Below are 17,766 nucleotides of genomic sequence, written 5' to 3'. Positions count from 1 at the left end.
GTCAAAAATTCAAAAACACCAAATATCAGTTTAATAATGTATCATTAATTAATTACTCACTTGGTAATTTACTAGTATCACGTTGGTTTATTAGTGTACTATTTAATAGGACTAAATGGAACTTAGAAAAATCTGATTTCCATTTTCACTTATTAACAAACTTTATCATTGAATTTAAATTTACTATAAATTATTAATATTTAGTAACTTTCGAGCATTTATGGTGAATCAATTAAATCACCCTGTTTAATATACATGAATATCAGAATATAATTTGATAGGTACGACACTACTTTTAAAATATATTATTGAAATTAGTACAATTTTTGCAAACATTGTTAGCGATGCAATAGGGAATCAATGAACTATTATATTTAGAATATTAATGACAGTACGAAACTTGATATGAAATTAAAACAATAAACATAATATACCTGTACATTTGACTATACATGGAATAATAATAATAAATGGTCTCCTATTATAGTAGGTAAATTAATTAATTATGTAGATTAAAATATAGTTCAATATTCTTTTCTTTAAACTAAATTAATAGCCAATACCTAATACATACATACATTTATGTATATATATATCTTCACCACTATCATATTCGTATAATAAAATTATATAATTACAAGAATGACTTATTACGAATTCCCCTACTTTCGATGTTTAGATAATTCGATAATTTACCACAATTCATTAATTATTGGCGACGGATATTCATTTTAGAATTCAACTCATAATTTTATTGTTGTGGTAATTATTTTTTCTTACAGGCATCATAGATGTAAATCTATAAATTATTATTTTTATTAAATATCAATCTTTTATATTGTAGTCATCGGTTAATCGAAAATTGTTTTTGTTTGTTTGTTTGTTGATTCGTTTTTAATATTAATATTTCAATATCTACCAAAAACTTCATTGAAACGTACGTATTTAATAATTTTATTTGGTATAATAGTACCCACTAAGATAGATAATTCGTATTAAACAGTAACGGTGGGCATAGTGAAACAAATTTGAGTCTTTATTAATTTGTATACGTCATACAATATACAGGTGCAAATATAAATATTATAGAAAATCTTAATGGACTTGTTTTTTTTATTTATTAATTTTAATATATTTTAATTATGATACACATATGAATAAATCTAGTTTAAAATTCTAATTATTTTTCTTTAATTAATTCTATTTAATTTTTAATTAAAAAATATTTTATAGAACATGTAATGACAGTTTGATGAATTTTAATGTCGCTTGATTTTGAATAGATATTTTTCAAAGTATAGATTTATTAGGTACTAATGTACTATACCACTTGCATAGAAATATAATTAAAATTTTACCTGATTTATAGTAGTTTTTAATGTTGTATGGAAATGTGTATTTTTAAACTTAACTAATAAGTAAGTAATACATTGCTATTTTCATTTAATGTGAAATTCATAGGTATTTTAATACTTAAGTAATTCTGCGAATTAAGTTCTAACAAAATGTTAGAACTTAATTGAAAACAAATTAATACCTAGATTTGCATTCATTTTAAACTTTCGAGTTAAAGTAAATAAAATAAAATAAAACTAGTAGGTAAGAATATTATATGTGTAAAGCTTATATTTGCTAGGTAAGTACCATCAATATTTTTCAAACATAATTTTATTTTAATTAATGTTATTATAAAATATATAAAATTAGATTTAATGGAAATATCTGTTGTTGTAATCTAATTATAAAATATAAATTAATCAACCTCAATACAATTTTCTTGATAAATTATCCCATTTCTAAATACCTAAATATAAATTTAGATTTCAAAGCCAATCTAAATCCAATTAATTTATTTTAAAATTAAAATACTATTTTCTTGTTAAATTGGTATTATATTATATAGATACTCAATTTAAATTATATTAAATACTGCAGATGTTTAAAATTTGACGGATTTTAACCAGAAGGTGTATTAGATACGGAAGTAGTTAAACTTTTTTTTTGTCAATGTATATTAAGTAGAAATGAAGTAGGTAATAATAATTATTATACAGGGATATGGAAGTTATCGAACATATTTAACTATCAAACATCCCGAGATTAGAAAAATTCTAACACTTCGAAGTTCATTAAAAATTAATAGCTTTAAGCTTTAAATCAAATATCTACCTTGAGTTTATACATTTCGAATAGTTTGAGAAAATAAATTACGATATCAATACGTACTATACCATTTATACCCAAATAAAATTTATATTTTACAATATAAAATACATACCTAATATAGAAATTATATAATACCTAGACTTTTATTTTGCCGTATTTCCTGTATTTCTCTTATCAGTTAAAAATGATATATTTATATTTAAAATTAAAATAGATTAATAAATACGATGTAATGTTCAAAAAGTTTGACTAAAAATGGATTTGAGTTAATATTCGATCTCCAACAGATTGAGAATAAAACCAAGTTTATTCAAACCAAGTTTGAATTAAAATTCTAGTTTGAGTTTATAAAAATTGAAGTTGGATCCATTCCTAATAATTATTATGTTGGGTATTACTTATTATTAATTATACGCTGTACCTACACATAATTTAAATAAATAATTTTAAATTATTGCTTTAGGTTGTATGGAAAACAATGTGGGAGAATTCTACAATGTCAATATTTTTTTTGATATTCTCATTAATCATCTGCTGCACATTTTCAGAATTTATTGGTAGTAAGTAATAACTTTGTGTAAAACGTATATCAAATTGTTGTTTCATCATTTAAAATATATATACAGCATGTGTCTTCGAACAAGTTATAGCTATGTTAAATATTACGATTTAAAATTAGGTTCTTACATTAAAGTATGTATATATAGCCATTTAGGTATAAGGTAAAACTTACCTATTTCTTTAAATTATATCGTGAACTGTAAAAATATAATATAAATACATTATAATATATTATATATTTAAATATTTGATCACCTTGACCCATATATAGTCAGAACCACCACTGTTATTAATTATTAAATTTTAAATTCAATTCTCTGATTGATATTACCTTATTGATAATTTTGTGTACCTATATATTAGTTTTTTCAGATAAAGATTGTAGCAAATACGAATTCAACTGTGGAAATGGTACTTGTATAAATAAAACAAGACTTTGTGATGGCATCAAGGACTGTAGCGACAATGGCGCTGATGAAGTTGATTGTGGTAAGTTAGAAAAGTGTCTATATTCTGCAGTATTGAATTAATATAAAAAAACATTATTACAAACTTATTTAAATTATAACTTCTACATTTAGATTTAATGAAAAATTGTTTGGCGCCCGATTTTTTTAAATGCGACGATAACAGCAAATGCTTACCTATTCAGTTTTTGTGTGATAAATCACACGAGTGCTCCGACAAGTCTGACGAAAGTCATTGTCATGATGTATGTATTGAATCCAAAGTTTAGAAAAATTATTGTAAATTTCATTACATTATTTTATAGACATCTCTGACGCAATCATGTCTGGAAGGGCGATTCAGATGTTCCGATGGTACTTGCATTCCAAAATCTTGGCATTGTGACAAATTCATTGATTGTCATGATGGTAGCGATGAAGATATGGAAAAATGTAGACAAAAGGTATTGATGTTTTATTTTTTTAGGTGTATTTTCACACGAGGTCTTCAACGTGTTATTTTATTCATATTCCATAATTTTGTATATCATAGGTATCATGTACCAAAGGTTATCTGTGCAATAATTTCAATTGTATTTCCAAGTTGTGGAGATGTGATGGAAAAGACGATTGCGAAGACGGTTCAGATGAAACTCATTGTGGTATTAAATGTTATAATCTGAATAATTATTTTTATTATTCAATTGTACTTTTTTTTTATTTTAGATATTCAACTGATTGAACCAGAAAAATGTTTAATTGAAGAACGAAAATTTTTATGTCACGATCATAAAAAATGTATCGATGTTAAAAATGTTTGTGATCATCAGAATGACTGTTTTGATGCATCGGACGAAGGTGGCCTTTGCAATAATAAAACTGGTATTTATTTCAACTCAATGGAGAATGAGTAAAATTTAGGAGACTTTTTTTTTATAAAATTTATATAATATATAATATATTTATTAGAAATATAATTTTACGTGGCATAGACTTCTTGTCTATTTGGTGTACATTTGTAAACATGCATTGTATCAACATTATTTGTGTTTTTTAAAAGAAAAATGTATAGATAATTTACAATTTTAAAATGTTTATAACTCGATTTAGAATTAAAATTTATATAAAAAAATCTATACTTGTACTAGATAATATTCTAATTTATAATAGCTGAATTACTGTAATATTTAACACAAAAAAGTTAAATAGATTATTCAGAAAGTACAATTCGTATCAACGATAGTACAACGGTTAGCATCTTGAAGACGATGTCAGTACTTAGTGCTCTATTTGTTTTTCTCTTTCTAAGTTATAACTCACACTGCCACACGCATCATAGAGAACTTGCGTTCATTAAAACCAATTGTGCGTTGTTAGATTTAGTATTAAAGTGAATTCGCCAATTATAAAATTTAAAGTTAAGTACATTATATGTGTTGTTCCGTTGGATTTCTTACGATATTTAAATGTATTTGCGAATATATGAATATATTAAATGATACAGTTTAAAAATACTAATTTCTTGCTTTAAACTTAAAATATCGTAATTCATTTTACGTATAAACAGATAATGTTTTTAACTTTAAGTTTGAAGCTTAATGATAAAACAAATCACTCTAATAATAAAGCTAACAATACAAGATGCTAAACGTAAATTTGTTCTATTGTATATTTGTATGTAAGCCAGAAAGATAGAACAAATAATGCATTGATTGCAGTTGTTTATTTTTTTCCTTGTACACTGCAAATTTTATACTTTTTAAGTAACAGTTTTTATTAATTTTTAAGACACATGACGTAAACTAATATATTTAAAAAAATATATAATATATATTTATAATATCATAGGCCATAAAATCAATGTCAACGAGAGCATTAAAGCTTATAATTTTGACAATCCATGGAGTTAATATACTTATATTATTTACATCGATTATTATTTATTAATATTTTAGGTTTCATAATTGAATGTAACTCGATCAATTGCTCTGATGCATTTGAATGTTTAAGAAAACCACATGGTGTCATGTGTGTGTGCCCAAAAGGAATGCATTATTTAAACAATAAATGTTCTGGTAAAACAAAAATTGTTAATATTGAATAAAGTAACTTTATTTAAACTATATTTGACATGTACCTAACTAATAGATATCAATGAATGTGATCAATATGGCATTTGTGACCAAACGTGTATAAATTCGGAAGGTTCATATACGTGTACCTGTGATCCAGATTATGAACTAGTCGATAATCACAAGTGTAAAGTAAAAGGTAAAGTTGTTAAACAATTGATTTAAGTATAGAATAGTTAGTTTATTGATTTTGTAAAATTTAATTATTACTTTAATTATGTATAGGCGAAGATCCGGTTTTAATATATTCATCATTACGGCAAATAAAAGTTTTAAACTTGGTGTCACTTAAAAGTTATACTTTGTTTGATGATTTGCAACATGCCACCGGATTAGCTGCAGACAAATTTACTGTATACTGGACACTTTTTTTGGAAGGAATGGAAGCTATAGTTAGAGGAAACACGACTGGGACTAAACCCGAAATTATTGTCGATTCTGGTAAATATGTTAAAAAACAACACAAATTTTAAAATTAACCATGAAATGTTTTTTATTAAATAGTTTTACTACAGTTTATTAGTTAAATAAAAATTGGCAATACAAATATGAAATATTTATTTATATATTAATTAAATACTATGATATTGATTAATATTTACCTGTGATCTATAACTATGTGGTATGTTTTCAGGTCTTGGGTCACCTGAGAATCTTGCTATTGATATTATTACACATAATTTGTACTTCACCGATGCAAAAATGAAACATATTGGAGTGTGCAAAAATGATGGTTCGGTGTGTACAGTTCTCCATAATAAGAACATAGACAAACCAAGAGCAGTAACTGTTTCACCTCTGGATAGGTATAATATTGTGTTGTATTGAATTAAAAATATAATTGATTTTATAATTATAAATTATTAATATATACAATTTTTTTAGTCTCATGTACTGGACAGATTGGGGTGACAATCCAATGATTGGCCGGTCTGGCATGGACGGGTCTTTACCACAACCGTTCGTTACAAAAGATATACACTGGCCAAATGGTGTTCATGTTGATTATATCGGGAAAAGAATTTATTGGGTGGATGCTAAGATGCAACTAATTGAATCCATTAATTTAGACGCGACTGATCGAAAGGTAAGTTAATAAATATAAATATTATATACTATACACGTTTCTACGTTTACCAATAATATCTTGATTAATATCATTTAAATAGATACGTTCTTATTTAGTTATTATTATATATCGTTAATGATTATATTATCCTAGGTAGTCGTAACAGAATATGTAGATCATCCATTTTCGGTGACTGTTTTCGAGGATAAATTGTACTGGAGTGATTGGACGGGCAAAGAAATAAAAGTATGTAACAAGTTTACAGGTAAAGATAGTAAGTCATTGGTTCGTGAAAATAAAAGCAGAGTGTATGGTATGCAAATTTCCCATTCTTCGCTATTCGAGTCTCAAGTATTGTATGATTTTAAATATAAAATTATTAGTTCTCCATACGGATATTAATTTTCAGATGCCAAATCCTTGCGAGCAAGCAAAATGTAGTGACATATGCTTATTAGCACCTAAGACAGACACCAATTCTAAAGGATACGCGTGTGCTTGTCCCGACGATAAAACATTATCGCCTGATGGAATATTTTGCTTAGCTGAGGCCATACCTCCTACGCTTATTGTAGGTACACCATCAAGTATTATAGAAATCGAGCAAGAACATTTAGGCCACCAAAAAGTTAAGAAAATATCATTGAATAATTATGTATCTAGCATATCCGCAGTGACTTATAATTCATTATCTGGTATGTTACCAATACACATTTTAAAGAGTCAAAATTAATTTTTTATTATTACAAGGCAACATCATCATTTATGACTCAAGATCTAAAAAATTATTCACTTTCGATCTTGTTAAGATGAAATTATCAGATTTATTTGTACCAGAAATTAGTTCCATTAATTCTCTTGAATTTGACAACTATGGAAACAATTTGTATTGGTGTGATAGGACTAGAAGAACATTAGATGTGTTAAGTCTCTCTACAAAAACACACACTACGATCTTCAAAGAAATTGAAGGTCATATTCCATTTGCAGTTACTTTAGTTCCAGATAAAAGGTAAGTATAACTGCTCAATATTAATAATGTTTTCGTATTATTATGTATTATGTTTGTAGTTTAACTGTATTAAACATTTTTATTTCTATCCTTATAGCTTTATGTTTGTAGCCATGAAGGAAGATTCCCATATACATATCGATCGAATTGACATGGATGGAAGTATTCAATCTTTAGTTCATATGGTGGAATATGGATTGACTGGAGATGAAATTATTTTACATTTTGATATGATTACAAGACTGTTGTATTTTACTGACTATAAAAATGGCATAATAGATAGTGTCAGCGAAGATGGTGATTATAATATAAATTATAATCCATACGAGTTATTAAACTGTTAACAATTAACAATGTTAAATTATTAAATATATTTTTTTTGTTAGGAACGGATAGAAAAATTATAAAAAAATCAGGATTTGTAAAAGATATTGTTTCAATTGGTAATGAAATTGTTTGGGTATCTCAAGGTTCGACAATTTTAAATTGGATTAATAACTTTGATGAAGATCGAGTATCTAGAGCACTTAATATAGGTAATTTATTTTAAATTGGTTTATTAGCTTAAAATGTTATGATTTTATTTATGTAATAGAGAATTGGAAAAGTGATTCAAATTTATGTTTAACCGTGGCAAATGGGATTGACAAAAATATTCAACACCCGTGTCAACAAGATAATGGTGGTTGTAGTCATGTGTGCCTTTTATCTGGGAAAGGAAAGGTACAATTTTACTTTTTAAAACAATTATAATTTTAATGATGTTTAAAAATTTTAATTTTATGGTAAAAAAAAGGTTTGTGGTTGTCCACCGGGTTTGGTTTTATCAAACAATAGCCTAAATTGTACATTATTAGGAGAGTGTAAATCTGATGAATATCGTTGTTATACTGGTGAATGTATTTCATCTCATTCCCGATGTGATTTAAAAAAAGATTGTCCTCGTGGTGATGACGAAGATCCTGTTAAATGTTTGCATTACACGCCAAACTTATGTCCAAAATCTCAATTTTTATGTCATGATAAAACAAAGTGTTTGGATAAAAAACATATGTGTGATAGTGTTAAAGACTGTAGTGATGGTTCTGATGAAACAGATTGTATACCCCAGCATATTTGTGATTTAAGTAATATACTTTGCCTGTAATTTAGTGAAAAAATAATTCCTAATAATAAAACAACACATTTATTAATATATTTAGCTACAGAATATCAATGTACAACTGGTGAATGTATTCTGCGCCAATTTTTATGCGACGATAATCTGGACTGTGCGAATGGTCAAGACGAATTAAATTGCCTGAAAAATAGTTGTAATAATATTACAGAATTTAGATGTAATTCTGGTCATTGTATTCCTTTAACATGGGTGTGTGATGGCGAGGTTGATTGTTTTGATGGTTCGGATGAACACAATTCATGTGGTAAGCTTTTTTTTATTAAAAAATAATATAAAAATCTATTCAAATAATTACATAATAAATATTTTTAGATATAAAAAAATGTAAAGATAATCAATTTTCTTGCACCAATGGTCGATGTATATCTCATAAATTCACTTGTAATGGTTATGATGACTGTGGTGATAGTTCCGATGAAAATGGTTGTCCGTCAAAGCACGAATACACGAAAAAAAGATTAATAAAAAAATGCAATGAAAAAACAGAATTTGAATGTGAAAACACTCAAGGTCATTGTATACCGATCAAGGCTAGATGTAACGGAACGTCGGAGTGTACAAATTTAGAGGATGAATTGAATTGTGGATGCCAAAAATCCAATTTTTTCGATTGTCACAATAAACGTTGTATTTCAAAAGATTGGTTATGTGATAAACATGATGATTGTGGCGATGGATCAGACGAAAGTCAAAAGGCTTGTGATATAATTTCTGAACATTTATCGAATTCAGCGGTTTTAGCAAAAGATTGTGATGGATATTTATGTCAAAACCAAGAATGCATTCCTTTAGATCAAGCTTGTAATAAGAAAATTAATTGTAAAGATGGTACTGACGAAGGAGATCTCTGTGGTAATACATATATTTGTTATACTATTTATGCTTCTATATTAAGTAAATAACGTATAAAGTAATAATTATTAATTATTACGTATTAAGCTTTTTCAATGACTACTGTTATGAATTATGATTTATATTTTTTTTGTTATTTAATAAAAGGTTTATCTTGTAAGCACATGGATTGTAGTCATACTTGTCAAGAAACTCCAAAAGGTGGGAAATGTACCTGTTATCATGGTTATAAAATTGGACGAGATGGTACAACTTGCAAAGATATTGATGAATGTGAAAACGACAATTTATGTACCCAATATTGTATAAATTTGGATGGTTCCTATAGCTGTAGTTGTTTAAATTCCGATTATGTTTTGCGTGCAGATAAAAGTTCCTGTAAAGCATTTGGTAAGTATTTTGTTCTATTTTGGTAAATAATAAAATATAATTCAATGGGGCCTATTATCTTCTTGAAGATTAAATAAATATATAGATAGTTAGATGTTAAATAATGTTATTTTTTAATTGATTTTTTAGGACCCACAATGGATTTAGTTTATTCAAATGTCGATGAAATAAGAAGTACTTCTGGAGATTTTAAAGAATCAAAATTACTTTTTTCGATGCCAGGAATTATAGTATCAAGCCTTGATATCGATATTAGAAGAAATCTTATTTATTGGACATCGAGTAATTAAAAATATTTTTTCAGCATTAAATTTTAATTATCTAGGATACCTAACTAGTTGCTTTTTCAATAGCAAACCCTAATTATTTCAAAAAGGATTAATAATTACATTTTATTCTTAAAAAACAAGGAAATGCGTTTCTATTTTTTTACTCTGTTAAAATAATCATACAGTGAAGTGATTGTTTAAATTTATTGGATAAAATCTAAATAAATAAGGCTATAGGATTAAAAAAAAGAAACAACAAAGTAGGAGGAAAAATAATATTAATTAATTTTAAATATGTTTAATTTTGTTATCGATTTTATTTTTGTATATTATAATGAAAAGAAATTAAAATTCTTAATAAACTAACATATCATATTAAAGAAAAATTTTGAAATTAATAATTTTTTGTTTTAACTATAAAGCATGAATTAAAATAGAACTACTTTTTAATTATTTTTAGAACAAGCTGGCATTCTTATTAGTATGGATATGCAACAACAACATAAAGTTTACATGACAGAGTTGTTACAGCCTACTTTAGTTCGTATCGATTGGCTAACAGAAAACGTTTATTTTGTACAAGACTTTAGAGATATTGTTGTATGTAACTTAAATGCTAAACGTTGTGCCACAATATACAGTGCGAATGTTCATACAACAATTATGGCTTTTGAAATTGATCCACATTCTGGGTAACTTGTTTTTTTTATTGTAAATCAAATATAATACAAATTTTTTTAATTAATTAAAATTTATAGATTAATGTTTTGGTCGGAAACCATATGGGCTATATTGAATACACCTACAACTATAATTAGGCAATCCGATTGCAGTGGATACAATGTAAAAACGATAATCCATCAAGGGTTACAGTATGTTACTGATTTAGCTTTAGATCCAATTAAACATATGGTATATTGGGTCGATCAAGTTAATTCAACAATCGAGAGAGCTAATTATGACGGAACTAAAATTACTGTATTGGTGAATGCGATAGAAGTAAGAAAGTTAATACACAGAACGCGCCATAATTATTGAGCTACTTTTGTACACTGTTACTTAAGAGTCCTATAAATTGAAACAATTTTTAAATTAGCATTTGCCTGAGAAAATATCATTATACGAAGACAAACTGTTCTGGACTAACCACGAAACCGGGTTCTCTATATTTAAGTGTAAAGTTTTCGGTACTGAAAATGTCCATTGTGAATCAGTTCCTGTTCAAGTGTTTGCTACCATCGAAATATTCATGATAAGTCAACAGGCCAAACAAATAAATGGTATAATGATATTATTAACTATTTTTCCAAAACTGAGTTAAGGTAACACAATATTTGTACTAAAAAAAAATGGTGTTTCGGGAGTGAAAAATTGTGCTTAAATATTTATTTATATTAAGTATGTTAAATAAAACTTATAGAAAATATAAAATTCACCCAGCGTTGGATAGGCAAAGCATCGGCCCACCGAGTTGTAGGTTTTTAACCGGCTCATTTTTCAAATAAAACAGACATTAATTCCGACTCAAATTTTAAATGTCCACCGAGTTCAACTTGGTAACTCGCCGGCCCTATCCGGGCCTGAATTCACCGCACTATTACGAATTTACGACATATCCGGCCATATAGCACTCATATTAAAAACAACGCCTCGACTAAGTAGTAAATTGTTACCTTTTCGCTTTGATCACTTGTATCCTATCAATTGTGAGGTATATTGCGGGTTCCAACACTTGTCCAAGAAAAATAACTTTTTATATTATTACCTAGCTTTTTTTCATTAATTTCAGGATTTATTTTATTATTTTTTATATAATATGTTAAACCTATGTGTCATATTAAATATTATATTAATAAATAATAATTATTTATTACTATATTGTATTTACTTTAATTTTCAACGAGAAATAAATTTAAAGGGGCTTTAAATATTCTAATGTATTATCTAATAATATTAAATCTACGCCAACAATAAATACAAATCCATAAGCTTCATAATTCAAACAATTTTATCAATCACAATATAGCCACATATGAACAATAAAATTTCTAATTTTTTTAGGATCAAATGTTTGTAATGATATCCATTGCGATTTTATTTGTACTTCTGGATCAAAAGGACCAATGTGTGTTTGCGGAGATGGATCCCAAGTCGAACCAGGCAACACTTGCGATGTAACACTATATTTAAATATTTGTGCAATATATAAATACTATTACATCATTTTTTTTTTCATTTACATTTTCCAGGATGCTGGTCAAAGAAAATTGCCTGTCTTTAAAGACTTAAATTACAAACAAAATATGATTTCAATCTATATTTCTTTATTTTTAATCGTAACTTTATTATTAGCGATGTTATATTATTTCCTATTCTATTCAAAAAATAAATCTTTAAATGATCTAGTGTCTAGGTAAAATTTTTAATTTATTTGGTAAAAAAGTTATATTTTACTACTTTAATATCTATGTCATATTAATTTATAATAACTTGTTATATTTTTATAGATTATTTCATCAGCCTTTAACAAATGTCATTCAAGTAATTGATCACAAAGAAGATGAATTAAACTCAAGATATAATGTTTATGAGAACCCTATGAATGAAGTAATTATCATAAACTTTTATTTATATTTAAAATTATTGATTGAAATTTAATGCGGGTGTTGTAGAGTAATTTCGGTCAAAATTCATGATAAAATTTGAAAGTAAAATGTGTAATTGAAATATTAATTTAATAATATATAAAATCAATTAGATTAGACAAGCGATTCCCTACATTTTTAGTTGTGCGGACCATCAATTTTGTAAAAAAAATCTTTGAGGCCCACTAATGATAGCACTAATAGCCACCTATGTATACAGAGTGTACAGGGTGTCTAACAGATAGAAATGACTTTTGGAATAACTTTTGCTCTAATTAATATTTTAAGTTTTTTTTATTTATCATTAAGAGACCCTAGCGTTACGTGTATAATTTAATTTTTTTATGTTTATTTTTTAGTACTGAAAATAAAAAAAATTGATTTAAATTTTTTTGGATAAATTTAAAGTAGTCGATTTTTAATAGAGAACAATATAATATAAGAACAATTTTGATGGTAAAAATATTTATCTAAGTCAAGTAATTTATTTTTTAGAATTATTTTAAAATATCAATATTTTTTGATTAAATTAATTTGGAACGTAATAACTCTTTTAAAAACATGATTTTTGAGAATTTGCTGACATGAGTATATTTCTTAAACTATTGACTCATCATATAATATTAACAATTTTTGTCATACGTTTAAGTAGCACGATTTGATTTTTTTGGTCGAATCTATCTGCTATACTTTATACTCTGTATATAATATTATTTAAGGCACAGGTCTAATGTGCGACCTACAACTGATTGACCTATTCTTATCTTTTCCGGGAAAAATAATAAAAATATATAATAATATTATTTTAAATGTATACATTAGTAATGTTAATATTATATGGTCCATGGTCCAGTTTCATACCGCGGCCCATGGGTTGGAAATCGCTGGATTAGACTACATAAAAAATATTTTAAGCTTTAGAAATAATTCCAAACATTTTTTATTTGAAACTTTCATGTTAAATGGTGTATTCATTTAAATAGGTAACAATAAGTGAATTAAATATATCAAAGAGAAAGTTGAAAAATATATGAATTAAGAATAGAAAAATTCTCTCATAGGGGAACTTTGAGCAAACATTTGTTAAATCTGAATTTATAGTAGTTGTATGTATAATTATATAGTATCAATACATTTAGGATTGCACGTTGTTAGTCCAATTAATGTATAATTAAAATTTTAATACTTCTTGTGAATATTACTTAAATACATCTAAATTTACATCTAAAATCTCAATCAGATGTATAAACTATTTTCCTAGAGCAAAATGTAACTAACTTTGAACAATATATTATATAATATATAAATTATTAAAAAAAATAATATACATATTATTTTTTCATCTCATTAGATTGATTTTTATAATGTTGGATAAAAGAGTGTGAAACAAACATCCTACGATAATAAATAGATCACTAGACCGTCTTGTAAATTAAAGATTTAATTAACTCTATATTATGTATAAACTGTGTTTTCTATGATTATAATAATTTTACTGTAACACATTTTATAAAATGTTCACAATATATAACTTAAGTAATTTTTTTAATTAGTTTGTGTATGTATACTAAAAAGTTAGGTTAGGTTATAATATTTTTAATGTTTTTGAGATGAAAAACTATTAATAATGAATTGATGATTTATTATTTAAAAAGAAAACTGTATTTAATTATTCTTTATTTTAGGACGGGTTAATAAAAGATCATGCTTGTGGTAGTGAAATCGTCTTGAATTATGATAGTGCACAATACGTTAATGCCAATGGCTCAGAATCTAGACGTGATTCGTCGTTTACCGAGTACGATGAAAACGAGAAAAAAAAACTTATTATGGTTTTATAAGAAAAATACAATTAAAAAGTTTATTAAGGATGAATACTTATTTCATTATTTGTTATTTTTATTTTTATAAATACAATTTTATCTTATTCTTGTAATATCCACTGCTGTAATATTTAGGTACACGATAAATATAATTTGAATTATAATTAAAACTACGAAAACTTAAACAGAATTTTAACAATTTATACAAGTATATAGTATAATAATATACATGGCATATGCACATAGGTACAAATTATTTTTGAAATTAGTAATTCCATACATTTAAATGTCTAATTATTTTAGTTTTTTAACACTTTTATAATAGTTCCTTATATTTTATTTTGTTTAATTCAAAGTTACCCAGTATATATAATTAATACAAATTACATTAAATTAGTGTGGTTGTATCGATATACCTAGAGTTAATACTTAGTCCAATTTTTTTTTTTTAAGAAACGTGTGAAATGAAAATATAAAATTAAATATATATTTTAGATGTACTTATTCGTATTTTGTACCTACATAGGATATAGCCGATATAGTATTATGTTAATTTTTTATAATATGTTACTCCAGTGACGTCATTTCAATTTTTTTTTAATACGCATGGCATATATATCAGGCCACTTTAAGCACGAACTACTATCAAGTTTTCAAGCAGAACAATTTATAAAGTGGGCCAAATTACTACAATATTGGATTTTAATTACGCAAATGTATATCCTGCGAGGTTAAAATGACGCTACTTCGAGACCGTTCTGTACGTCCTTATCGTCCTCAGAGCGGCCACTCTCCGAGGCCTCTTAAGGTTCGTCCTGAATTTGGCCGTGGCATCGACTGAGGGGGCCAGATGGAAGCGGCGTAGAAGAGCTGGCTCTCTACCAATAAGCTTATCAGCTTCCTCTTCATCTGGCTAGAGCTGCAGATGTTAGGTATGAGCCTTACCAGAGCCATGGCTGACGCGGATGCCTTTTTAGCCACCATCTCAACGTGCTTCCCGAAGTACAGCCTGGTGTTGAGGATGACGCCCAAGTAGTGGATGTGGCTACTGATGGCGATTGGGACGCCACCGATGCGTAACCAAGGAGGGTTGTGCGCCAACCTTTTGGTGAGCATTACAGCTTCGGTCTTCTAATTTTAACTACTTAATTTATGGTGTATTCATATCATAGAATGATTTTAAAATATAATTGATTTTGAAAAATATGAAAACACGCTTAATTTATCATGATATTATAGGGCATATGTTGTAACACGAATTTCCTATTCTAATATAAGGTAATTTTATAATGTGGAATTTGAAAATTAAAGTACTTTGAATAGAAATCATTGGGAAACAGCATTTTAATTTTAGTAAAGAACCTTTTTTTTTAATACATTGCAACTCGTATTTTGCATAACACCTATTTTTAATGTATACATTAAGGAAACAATTTTATATTAATTAATATTTCGTAATAAAGCTTCTAAAAAATAAATCATTACATTTTTTAAGTGTCTAGTTTAAAATAATTCATAAAACGCCACTAATTGAGGATAAGTGATTAAAAAATATATGATGATGATTTAAGATATATCACAGAAAATTCTGTGCTCGTATCTCAAATCGTGATAAAAGTCAACAGTAAAGAAAATCCTTATTCTGAAGGTTATTTTATCTACACTATAGGTGGTGGTAAATTATGTCCAGATACCTTTTTACGCCACCGCTGTAGATGTGCAGGATTTACAGACGGTATAAAATTAAATTAAAACCTGTTTTTAAACCTTCTTGTTGGATAGTTCTGTCGAACAAAATACCAACACCAAATTATATTATGTTCTGTGTATTAGTGTGTAAACTATAAAATAATTCCAAGTGACTTTTTTACAGGGAACATTTTATCTGGTCATATGATATTTATTTTTAAATTTTTTTACCTACCAATTTATATTCATATCTATAATGGTTATTTAGTTTTTCACTATTTATACAAATGTATTACTATTAGCTATATAATTATGCAGCAGTGTTTTGTTACGTAAACAAATCTGAACTCTTATACCACTCAATATTGACCTATAGTAATAGATACCTACACCGTTGTACTTTTGCATTTTATACATATCCATAAATACATAATATAGATAAATAACCGACAATCTACTACTTCACATATACAATTTACAGTATCAAGTAAATCTACATTTATGACATTGACAAGATACCAGTAACCAGTGAATAATAATTTATAATCATTTATAAGTTAAAAAAATTCGTTTTGGTTTCTAAGCTAGTATAACAATACATTATATATGTTTATATTGAATATATGCAATAATAATAAATAAATTCAGTGATTTGTAAAAGGACAAATTTATAAACCAACTGAAAAACAACATACTGATTCATATAAATCTCATCCTTACCTATATAATATAGCTATATGTAGGTGAAATTAATCTGTATGTCCACTAATCATACGAGTATTATACAAACAAATGAATAAGATAGGTAAATTGGGTCCGTGATAATTTGTATACATTATGAAAACAGTAAATTGAGTATCAGGAAAAAAAAGGTATTTGGTACTTTGGGTTACGGCTAAATATTATATAATATTATTAACTGGAAAGTACAAAAACTTAATAATTACCAATTACACATTTACACTAACATTATTGTACTTGTGATATTAACATTTCTATTTCATACTCATCGAACATTTGTAGTATAAGTTACACTGTGTAGTAGTGTATAAACTGCAAAGGTAGAATAGTGTAAAAAGTGTATTAGATATTAAAAAAAACCTTAAGTACATCATTAATTTTTTGTTAGGGCTGGCTAAATTTATTTACTTTCTTTTTTTTTCCAGAACTAAATTAATTGGAAAATGTCTTGTATGAGTGCGACCTAATTTATTTATACTGCAAGTATAAATTAAACTCCACTTCTTATTGAGTGTTTATTATAAGTACATAAAAAAAATTAATTTTTAGGAATAATATTAATTAACAGTAGTATCAAGTTAAAATTCAAAAACCAAAGTTAATTATACAGTAGGTTTGCGGAAAAAAAATTCCAGTGTCTAATCAATATGAATTTCAAGTTACCAAATATTTATTTATTTATAATAAACGGGTTAGAAATCCTTTTGAAAATGTTTACAAATTATATAACCACAACAATGACAATAACATATACTTTACATTATAACAGAATATTAAATTAAATAAACAGA

General features: G+C 26.4%; 1 protein-coding gene across 1 annotated transcript; it reads left to right on the top strand.

Annotated features, from left to right (window-relative positions):
• Window positions 1-2,644: 2,644 nt before the first annotated feature.
• Window positions 2,645-14,563, top strand: LOC113548702 (vitellogenin receptor). The gene is made up of 29 exons (XM_026949719.1): window positions 2,645-2,723; window positions 3,091-3,216; window positions 3,309-3,439; window positions 3,500-3,637; window positions 3,727-3,835; window positions 3,900-4,055; window positions 5,129-5,248; window positions 5,322-5,444; window positions 5,531-5,746; window positions 5,940-6,111; window positions 6,191-6,396; window positions 6,532-6,725; window positions 6,784-7,069; window positions 7,125-7,386; window positions 7,484-7,683; window positions 7,773-7,922; window positions 7,982-8,109; window positions 8,183-8,513; window positions 8,589-8,810; window positions 8,879-9,418; window positions 9,566-9,808; window positions 9,938-10,090; window positions 10,538-10,769; window positions 10,836-11,076; window positions 11,174-11,357; window positions 12,139-12,251; window positions 12,327-12,490; window positions 12,585-12,684; window positions 14,408-14,563. Exons 1-29 carry the CDS (start codon window positions 2,645-2,647, stop codon window positions 14,561-14,563), a joined length of 5,475 nt encoding a protein of 1,824 aa, XP_026805520.1.
• The last annotated feature ends 3,203 nt before the right edge of the window (window positions 14,564-17,766 follow it).

Source organism: Rhopalosiphum maidis, chromosome 1 (genome assembly GCF_003676215.2).
Source record: "Rhopalosiphum maidis isolate BTI-1 chromosome 1, ASM367621v3, whole genome shotgun sequence".
Classification (NCBI taxonomy): domain Eukaryota; kingdom Metazoa; phylum Arthropoda; class Insecta; order Hemiptera; family Aphididae; genus Rhopalosiphum; species Rhopalosiphum maidis.
This window is presented reverse-complemented; position numbering and strand designations above follow the sequence as displayed.

Excerpts from the sequence above, each read along its gene's own strand:
- LOC113548702 (XM_026949719.1), top strand. The coding sequence starts at position 2,645 with ATGTGGGAGAATTCTACAATGTCAATATTTTTTTTGATATTCTCATTA. Across the intron at positions 2,724-3,090 it reads CACATTTTCAGAATTTATTG|TTTTTTCAGATAAAGATTGT; the intron begins GTAGTAAGTAAT and ends CCTATATATTAG. Across the intron at positions 7,387-7,483 it reads ACTTTAGTTCCAGATAAAAG|CTTTATGTTTGTAGCCATGA; the intron begins GTAAGTATAACT and ends CTATCCTTATAG.